Here is a 10,300-nt window from a genome sequence, read left to right as displayed (position 1 = left end):
TAAGGTGCTATACTATATAATAATATACATATATGGATAAAAGGTTTTTTTTCTTAATTTTCATGTAAACGCCGCTTATCTTTTGTTTTCTCATCGTTTTGATTTTGTAGTTTCAAGATTGATGTTTGATAGTGTTATTATTAGACTGCGAATTTTTATGTATTTATCGTATTTACATATTTTTTACGCTATTAGAAAACACGTATATTAAAATAAACGACATTGCTGTGTTACTTTTATCGTAAGGAATTTTCTGCTTGGTATATCGAATCAGTTCCTCATTTTCTGGTTTCGATGAAATGATCTATGAAAATTGGGATTTGCGTAAAGATGCTCGCTCTGGGTATAGTATATTTTGATCGATGCTTACCCTAACTGTTCATTTGTCAACAGAGTCTTATCGTAAGATTGATGTTTTATTGAAAACGGTGCATCAGCAATTAGATCGAAGCATCATGTATGTGGAAGAAAAAAATTAACTAGAGAATCGTTAACATTAATAATTTATTAACCCTTTGTACTCGGATGTCTCTTCTCAGAAGCTACAGGACTGCTGGTAATTATTTGTTTTACACTTGAAATTGACTCTCTTACGAGTTTTACTCACACGTTTGCAAATCAAATTCACCTTTTTCTAAATAAAACGAATCGCTTCGCACATGAAAAACTAGCCGCCTTTTAATTAGCCACCTATTTTTAAATTCATTCTGAATTTATATACTTAATATAAAATGATTTAAGTTGCAATCAATCTTCATCAATCTTCAATAATTATTTATGTCATGTTAATCAATTTTTTAATTTATCGTGACTTTTATAAATTGTACTTTGAATTCTACTGGGAAATTTTATTTGGATAAAGGTGAATATATGATCTACAAGCTAATTACTTTGAAGTATTATATTGTTTCACTTTTTTTTTTCAAGTGTTGCTTAGCATTTCATCGATAAATACATTCGAGTTGCCAGTACACGATCTTCGAAAATCCTCCGAGTACAAAGGACTAAAAAATTCTGTTCTCCGAGCGTGGTTTACTCGGAGAAGAAAAATACTTACACAGCGTCGTCTCCCCTGTTACTTATTTCGGGCCAAGTAAATGTGTAAACATTTCGGAATAACGTGCACAATGGAAAAATAACGAACCGTGGTACTGGATAATCATATTTTAATGACTCAATGATTGTACAAATGGATCACTCTCGAACGTTTTCGCGTAACCGAGGAACAATAATAGTAATAAATACAAGAATGATCGTAATTATAATGTTCATTTCTAATCTCTAGTTACACAATAGTAGATGAGAACGTAAACAATACGCAGTTCGTGTCCGCGGGTTCGTATGCGTTCGCACGTGGGATTAGTATCATTTTTGTTTGTCCGATTCGTCACGCAAAAGTTGTGTGTACAGCAAAGGAAAGAAAAAACGCAATGCGGAAAGACTCGTTACATTCTTAATTTACCCTATCTTTGTTTCGTTATAACGCGACCCCATCCCGGCGAATCCTGCTCCATAGTCATATACTATTTCCCCTTACGATCTATAATAATTCTATCAACCATCTAAAAACTTCGTATTCACGGGACACTCGAATGGTTTTAATCCATTTTCTTTCTTCTCTCTATCACTTGTTCTCTCTTTCTCGCGCACGTACACACATTCGTTTCTCACTTTCTCTCGCTCTCTCTCTCTCTCTCCCTTTCTCTCTGCAGCTTTCGCTCTCTGGTACCTTTCGCTCAGCCCCTTTCTCTCGATCGTTCTGGCTCGCCCCGCGCCACCCACACCCCCGTACCCAATAATATTCCTCTTTCGATTTCGTAACACCCCAGCCAGCATTATTTACTTCGTTTAATCTGGTGCCCGTAATTCTACCGAAGGTATCGTCATTATAATTATTTAAGTATTATTACGTTCAACGGTAGCGATAAAGTTTATATCAATAAAATTTGTGGAGACTGTCAATAATCGTATAATAGATGATAAATCGTTCGACGATTTACTGTCATCAGGAGAAAAATATGAAACTCGATACTACTAGGCCAACTATCGAGAGATACGTCTCCGAGGCAGAGTGTTTCGACAGGTCTCGCGTGAGATCGAAAATTGCCCGATCGTTCGCGCGCGTTCGTTACCGAATAATCCATCAGGAACATGCTCGCTTCGCTTCGTCTGCCGCGCCGGTTCTTACAAATCGTTCGTAAAAGTTATCTCGCGGCGTAAACAAAAGGTACGAAACGGAGAACAAAGGGACGCGCGTGCATCGTCATTTGTCAGCACGGTCGATTCCATGACGCTGCGTGCTGTGCAACGACGAAACATAATCGGATCATTGGGAACGTAATTACCGGGATTGCAGGAGAGAGATTATCGTCGCGCGGGGAGATGCTCGTCGGTTTTGATCATCGAGAATCGACGTTCTCCCAGCCGCTTCTGTTCTTAGCACGTTTCCGCGTACACTTTGTAATCGTCGCGACGCGACGCGACGATCATTTTCGTTTTTTTTTTCCGTCGACGCTGCTATTCTCATTGTGAAAATCTTACTCTTATTTACGTAGTATTTATCATTATATGTTTTAATTGTTGGTCATTCATTCGTCTTCCATAAGAAAAGTTGTTGCCTTTGATTGTCACGAGTCCTGAATATAGAAGTACACACGCATAACGGGAACGTGTGCGTGATAGCATCGAATATCGAAGATTTCCGAGAACGTGGATGCGCGGTTGTAAATCGGCGCGCGTGTCGCACCTGTGCACAGGTGCGGGCAAGCACGGTCGTACGAACGATAGGATACGATAAAATCGCGTGTCTCGTTTATCATATTCTTCTTTTCGTTACGTTTCATCGATTTTCCCGTGTCAAACAGAGAGAACCCCGGCGAAGAGAGATGGCCGAGTGCGAAGGAAACACCGACTCTGCTCGAAGGCGCGTCTCGACGTAATTCATCCGATCATATATGGATATATACATACACACTTATATATATATATGTACATATATGAAAGCGACAATGCAATAATACGAGCAACAGAAGGACCACCGTAAATTCTTCGATCTGCACACAGGACGTCTACAGTAATTAATAAATAAGTATTTCATTATCTCTTTATCTTTCGCTGTCAAACATCGACCGATATCCTCTTTCATGCATACGCACCTCGCTTATATACGCACGCGTGCGTGCATGCGTGTGTACGTGTACGTGTGTGTACGAGGTGTGTATCTGTGTACATGTGTCTGTCTCTGTGTGTGTATGTGTGTATGCGATCGACGCGCGTAACTGTGCGTGGCACTCGTGCCGGAACGCGTCGCGGTTGCGTGGATCACGCAGGATTTCACGTCCGTTTCACCCGATCGCCAAGAATTTTCGATCATACTGGCAACGAGTTTAGTCCTCGAAACGAAACGATCGAACCGATCTATAGGAATTCATTCTATTGTAACAGCGAGCGTTTGTCCGGTTAACACGTTCCGTGCCACGTGTACCATCGATGGTACACGCTTGCATGTTTACTTAGCGAACTGAACAAATTGTTTACAAGAAATTTAGAACCGAAGAATCAATTTCCACCGCAAGAATGGGCGTTGATAAGTTTTTGTTACGTTGTTATGTGTACGAGAATTAATAATTGCACGTAATACATCAAGTTTTAGTAAAATATCAAAGTGTGAAGATTCGAGTAAAAAAGCTCGGCACGGAACGTGTTAACCGTGCTACTACTAGCATATTCGTTCCACTACTTTTATTACACGTATGTACGTAGATCGTTGGTTGTTCTCGCTCGATTCGACTGACGTTCCTGTTCTCACTTTACACGGGCACGTGCACGTATGCACATGCATGCGGGACCGACGTGTCTCTCCGCGAAAACACCTGCACCGCTAGATAAAACGAAGTCTGTTTGTACCTTTCAACGTAGACGCAACTGGTAATCACGATCGCGTCAATTTTTATAAAGCACGCTTTATTGAAGACTCTATCGAACCTCGCGTCGAGTCGAATTGATCGAGTATACGTACGCGGCGTTTCTGAAATTGTCTACGGATTCGTGAAATCCGCGAATTGAGCATTCGGGGCGGGAGGGGGGATATAGACTGTCATTATTTTGAGACTTGTTTCTTCAGAAACGTTGTTCAGTTCGAACCGTGCCGGAGAGAATTCGTACACCGACAGAACCGGTTCCAGCATCTAGCGTCAAAAATGTATTTTTCTATACTTAAATAAATGAGTAATACTGTATTATAAAATATACTTTCGAGTTGTGTTCTTTTCCGATCATTACATTTGTGACATCTGTAAATGATGTCAATATGAACGTACTCTTCTCTGACGTTTACGTCTGTCTTTCTCTATCAGCGTTATTAATCAATTAGATCTAAAAAATATAACTAACCAAGTTGGTCGATATCGAACGATTATTTCCCAAATTATTTACGATCTTGCCGATCAACAATGTTTACCATTAACTAGATCGCGGGTCTTTGTACAAAGTATTTTACACAAATTTCTTTTACACAAGACACAGAAACTATACGCGGGGAATTTATTTTTCTCCTTGATATAGCTTCACCATGTTGCAAGTCACGTATTACTCGAGCCCTTTTCATTTCTCCACCGTTTGAAATTTTACTCGTTCGTTACCACTACAAACGCGTCAAATCAGCGATCTACCGATCGGCAATCGAATGTTCGATTTTGACTGAGACTTGCTCAAATTATGAGATGGAAAAGCTTAGCGCTGAGGACACTGCACGCTCCTCTCCGAACGAAATCAGGTTCCATTTCTCTTCCGTAAAATTCGAGGAAGGAACATACGCAACTATGTAAGTGCATCCGTGTATCTAACGAAAGTGAGAAAGGACCTCGGCTTGATGGACGCACAAAATGAAGAGCGATTTAGCCTACGCGAAATAGTCCGATCGTATCGTTGCCGATTCCTCCGACTACTCGTTCCTTTAAACCAGAGCCGACCTAATCGTACTTCGTTCAACGAGAAATAGCACAAAATATAAACAGCTGCACGCGAGTGATACGTGATCGGGTCAGTGTCGAAGCACAATTTTCGGGCCTTTCTACACGAGGGCATGCAAGAGCCCTCGACGAGAATCCCCTAAAATTCGTCTCCGAGCTTCGTCGTCCAACAACCACTCAACTGTAACCGTAGCACCGATCATGCGAATATTCTGCTTATATTTTGTGCTAGTCTCGTTGAATGCAGTGACATAGTCCGTCTGAGAATGGGAATTTTCGCGTGCGCGTGGGATCCTCGATGAATCCCGACAATGAAATCGTGGAACATAATCGGACAGCGATCGTCGAAGTTCCGAAACTGAAGATCCAATCGAACAACAACGAGGGTCCCGAAACGACCCAATTCCGTACGACATAACAGCGCCGGAAACATCTAATTTTCGCCAATAAGCCGACGTTTCGATTGCACGTGTCGTACATGTAGGAATGTATACGTGTGTATGCACGCGCGCACAGAACGTAAGCACACACACACACACACGCGCATACGCTCAGAGCCAGACAGATGATAGACAGGCAGACAAGTAAACACGCAAGCACGCGCGTACAACCGCATGCACACGCACACGACGTACACGCATACGCTTTCGTACACAACAGGATCCTAGATTCGTGTGTGTACTCTTAGTATTATACACGTATGCTTATTATAATACCAATAGTGGTTTCAAACTGTTATTTGAACATTCAAGGATACATCGTGCACGCACGCGCGTGCACGCAAAAGAAACGCGAACCGACACGTTGTCAATACCTATAGGTCGCTATATATCACTTCCTTGTCATATTTTTTCCTATTTTCCTCTCTGCTTCGAGTGTGTTTTTCGGGTACACGTGCGAAGAACAAACGATAATGTGCACAGAACGGAAGAAAATTCGTTTTCCTCTTCTTCTTTCTCTTCGTCCTCTCACCCTTCTTCCTCTGTTTCTTTTCTCTTCTTCCCTCGTAATTCTTCTTCGATATTTACATGCTCTCGCGACAGAATTTCAAGGAGCGCTGGATCCGACCGAACGTAAACGGAAAGACGACGATCGCCCCTTAAATTGTCAGATAACAGTCTTCATCCTTCATTCTACATGCACTGTATACGTACACGCGTATACATTATTTTATTGTTTGCTGTAGATATTTTCTCTATAAGTATAGACGTACTTTCTGTTTTCTAATTTACAAGCATTAATGATTTAATATTCGTGTGTGTTCAACTTATCGCAATACCCATCAATAATGTGTTTACGGGTTCGAGTATCGTTATTTTCGTGTGTGTTAACATGTGTGTGAATCAATTGTTCTGGACGACATTCCACACGGACGTTTCTCCCGCTGCTCTTTCTCTCTCGCTCTCTCTTTCTTTCTCTCACTTTCTCTCTCTCTCTCTTTCTCTTTCTCTCTCTCTCTTTCTCTCTTACTATTCCCCCTCTCTCTCTCTTCCTTTTTCTCTATTTCTTTCTCTCCCTCTGTTTCTCTCGGATCTACTTTCGCGGTCCTCCCTTTGCGTCTCCTCCCCTATACAACTTTAACGGTTCTACCCTCCGTAGATTCTCGGTCTCGAGCGTGCCGATCGCCGATCCTGTTTTAAGCAACGTTCAAAATAAAGTCATCTATTTCGACGGGGACGCTCGAGGCCGCGAACGGAGCAATGTCGGAACAGCGAACATGTGGAAAAACCTGCCCGCCCACGCACAATAAATGTATACATGTACGTATCCATATACGGAAATATATGAATTTATCTACACTTGTGCTTGCGCCGGTTACACATTATATACCGTGTGTGCACAGGGCGCGTGCACACGAACACGCACACACAGCTCGAGCACGTCTCGCTCCTGTACACTTCTCGCACTTTCCCCAGCTTTCTCGCAGCCCCGTTTTTCTCCGTTCCTCCGCAAGCTTTCTCTCCCACGCATTCACGCTCGCCTTTCTCGCCACCCTTTCGTTCACCACGATCTCATCGCTCAGGCTCTCGGAAGACGCGCGCAGGCAGACAGACGCACACGGAGTCAGACAGACGCACACACGCGCGCACACACGCGGTTCGCATACGTACACGTTATACAGTCGTTATATACGATTCTCTTAAACCTCCGTATGTATACTTTATATGTATATATTATGTATACGGCTTATTCCATTAAACTTTGTTGTTTCATCGCTAAATTTGTTTTTTTCATGTTTTACTCTTCGTTACGTCGTCATTTATTTTTTACGGATAGAATTTACTTCTCTCTATAATGTAGTATTTGAGTAACCGTTTTTCGCCGACGATGACACATATATACATATACGTATATACATGTATGCATATATATATACATATACGTATATATATGTATACATATGCATATATATATATGTACGTATACATACATATACGTGTGTACGTATGTATACATGTATAATGTACGTGACGGTGTGCCGATAACGAAAGGCGATGACGATGAGGATGACTGCGACGACATCATCGACGATAGCGTTTCGTGAAGACAATAAATAGTAACGCGGTAAACCAGCGACAATAACAATAACAGCGATTGTGTGGTAGCGATCATCCCGGCGACGTGACAGCGCCGATGCCGATGGTAGTAGTAGTAGTAGTAGTAGTAGTAGTAGTAGTAGTAGTAGTATTAGTAGTAGTAATAGTAGTAGTAGTAGTAGTAGTAGTAGTAGTAGTAGTAGTAGTAGTAGTAGTAGTAGTAGTAGTAGTAGTAGTAGTAGTATTAGTAGTAGTAGTATTAGTAGTGTGTGTTTGTTAGTCGTGTGTCGTTGCCAGCGGTGATGGTAGCGATCGTGATCAAACGGTCGTTGGCGACAGATAGCGACGACGATACAATTTTAAACAACGACGAAAGAAAGAGCGAGAACAGTCTCTCTAATACACGATAATGGAGCGTTTTCATTGCGAGCGTGACTCGTTATCCATTGAAAACGAAAGTTGACTAACTTAGCGGAAACTGTGACAGCGTTCGCGTAATCGTGATAATGACAACGGCGACGACGGTACCAATGATAATCCTAACGATAATCAGAAGACTAATAACTGTAGAGCGACGGTGGTAGCGGTACCGACAGCAATCCGAATTAAAGCGACGTGAATCGTTACGCAATGATAATAATAATAATAGTAATAATAATGGCAACGAGATCATCGTGACGATCATAACAAATAATAGTAGTAATCATAACAATAATGGTAGTAATAATAATAATAGTAATAATAATGATAATGATAGTAATAATAGTAATAATAATAATAATAGCAATAATAATAATAATAATGACAGTCCTAATAATATCATTCTTACATTATATACAGAGTTGATATCACTCCATAGTTGCGCATTGCCGTCCATGCGGAAGAGTTGCAGGCAGAAACGAACGCGAAAACTCGGGGATGGAAAAAGTGCAACGGTAACATTAACCGCGCTATAGTATGTATATAATATGTATATAAACGGGGGTAGAGCATAATCAATCGGTGGGAACCGGCGAATCGTGATGGCGAAAAGGTGGCGACGCGTATTTCGCCGTGGCGGACTGAATCTGGTACGTACGCGGTATGTAGTTTTTCTTTTTTAAATAGGTACAACAACAGCAACAACAACAACGACAACAATAACAGCAACAACAACTAGTGAACGTGAAAAATAGAATCTCGAAATGGAAATCCATGCGCGACGCGTCTCTCGCGGATCGTTTTCTGCTCGGACCGCATTCGTTTCACATTCATTTTTCGCTTCTTTGTCGTCGCAAGGCTACAGAAATTTGTTTAGGTCGAGAGAGTCGGACGATCACACCAACGTGGCGTGTCATTTGCTAATACACAAGTAATCGGTATACATAATAAGCGATTGGGGGGAGTGTTAGAGCGGGGGTGCGACGAGAGATATAGCAGCAGACGGAAGAGCGTGCTTCGACAGCGCGGTTGGAAGAGGAAGCAGCGGCGGCTTCGATAGAGAGGCGCAACCGAATCCTTGGTATTTGTTTTGTTCGTGTTGCTTAAAAGTTAGGGTATCGTTTAGGACATCTTTTCGTTGGAAACGATCCGTCTTGAGTGTGCACAGACGAAATGCTGTTCGTTCGAAATGAAAATAAGAAGACGATCGATCGTTCGTTGCACGGAGAAAAATAAATATGATCGCGGGGGTGTACTTGCCTCTGCGTGTCTGTGACTCTCTGTGTCCGTGTGTACGTGTGTGTGTGTATGTGTACGCGTGTAGGTGTGCGATTATATTTTCGGGAGGACGAAACGAGACCGCGGGTGAGAACCGAAGAAACGTATATTCACGGACAGCGGTGTTCCGCGTGAACGGCACGCGCGTGAATCTCTTCACAATAATCGAATATAAGTTAATCGATTTATTTCACGATGTTTAAACTTAACCCTACAGTGTTTTTTTTTTGTTAGCCAGTTAACAACTACTTAAATTAAACATGGTTATTATAGTTAGATTGTTGAGCACAATTATTGATTTCTATTAAAGATTTTCGGGAAGCGCTGTGAGATGAGCTCATATCCCCAAACTCGCTGGCCGACTTACCCTTACGCGGTAAAGTGGTGGCCTCTCCTAACGAAGGTAACTCCCGCGGTTTCCAGATCGGCGAACCTTCAATAGATTTTCATAATAGCAAGTGCCGCGTCTGATCGGTCAAGGTCATTCACTACCTACATACTCTAATTGCACAGCAACCGAAATCAACGAGAACATTCACGTTGGACCGTGGACACCGGGCTTCCACAGTTTTAGGAACGCAACGGAACTCTCGATTCGTCGACAAGCTCGCTGCTCGCGTCCGAAGACTTTGATCCCGTGTTTCACGGGGGAACAATCGTTATTCGTCGTTTAATTGTTTCAGCGCTGCTCCCGAGACAGTCTGCTGTTCGATAGCGGTAATTAAACTGCAGATTTTAGCAGCTACTTACTTACTTCGCATATTTCATACGTAGACTGCGAATCTTTATGCAAACTAAACATTTTCTTTATCGACCGTAACAAACAGAAATTAAAACTGTAATTTCTCTTTGCGGTGAACGCGTGTGAGAACTTTGTCAGATTCTTCTAATTTCCTCATTGTTCGATACTGTTTGGTGCATTGTTTGGTATTTCACCTAGTCAATTTCAGCACGAATGCATAAAATCCGCAGTATATTTATGTTTCGCGTATACTGCATACGACGGTCAATTTTTAGACGATTTTGAACTGGTATCGTTCTATGTATAATGTAGACAACAGTATTACGAAACAGTTAAAAGACGTGCGAATTTAT

General features: G+C 41.8%; 1 protein-coding gene across 10 annotated transcripts in view; it reads right to left on the bottom strand.

The window, feature by feature from the left end:
- Positions 1–1,149: 1,149 nt before the first annotated feature.
- sif (guanine nucleotide exchange factor still life) overlaps positions 1,150–10,300 on the bottom strand; it is a 64,371-nt gene continuing 55,220 nt past the window's right edge. For all 10 annotated transcript variants that reach the window (XM_033470068.2, XM_033470066.2, XM_033470076.2 and 7 more), the window contains one exon: positions 1,150–9,638. In XM_033470068.2, the coding sequence (XP_033325959.1) occupies positions 9,460–9,638 (179 nt within the window). In that variant the 3' untranslated portion in view covers positions 1,150–9,459. The remainder of the gene's footprint in view (positions 9,639–10,300) is intronic.

The sequence above is a fragment of the Megalopta genalis genome, chromosome 10 (assembly GCF_051020955.1).
Source record: "Megalopta genalis isolate 19385.01 chromosome 10, iyMegGena1_principal, whole genome shotgun sequence".
In the NCBI taxonomy this organism is placed as follows: domain Eukaryota; kingdom Metazoa; phylum Arthropoda; class Insecta; order Hymenoptera; family Halictidae; genus Megalopta; species Megalopta genalis.
Note: the sequence above shows the minus strand (reverse complement) of the source record. Positions and strands in the feature narration are given on the sequence as shown.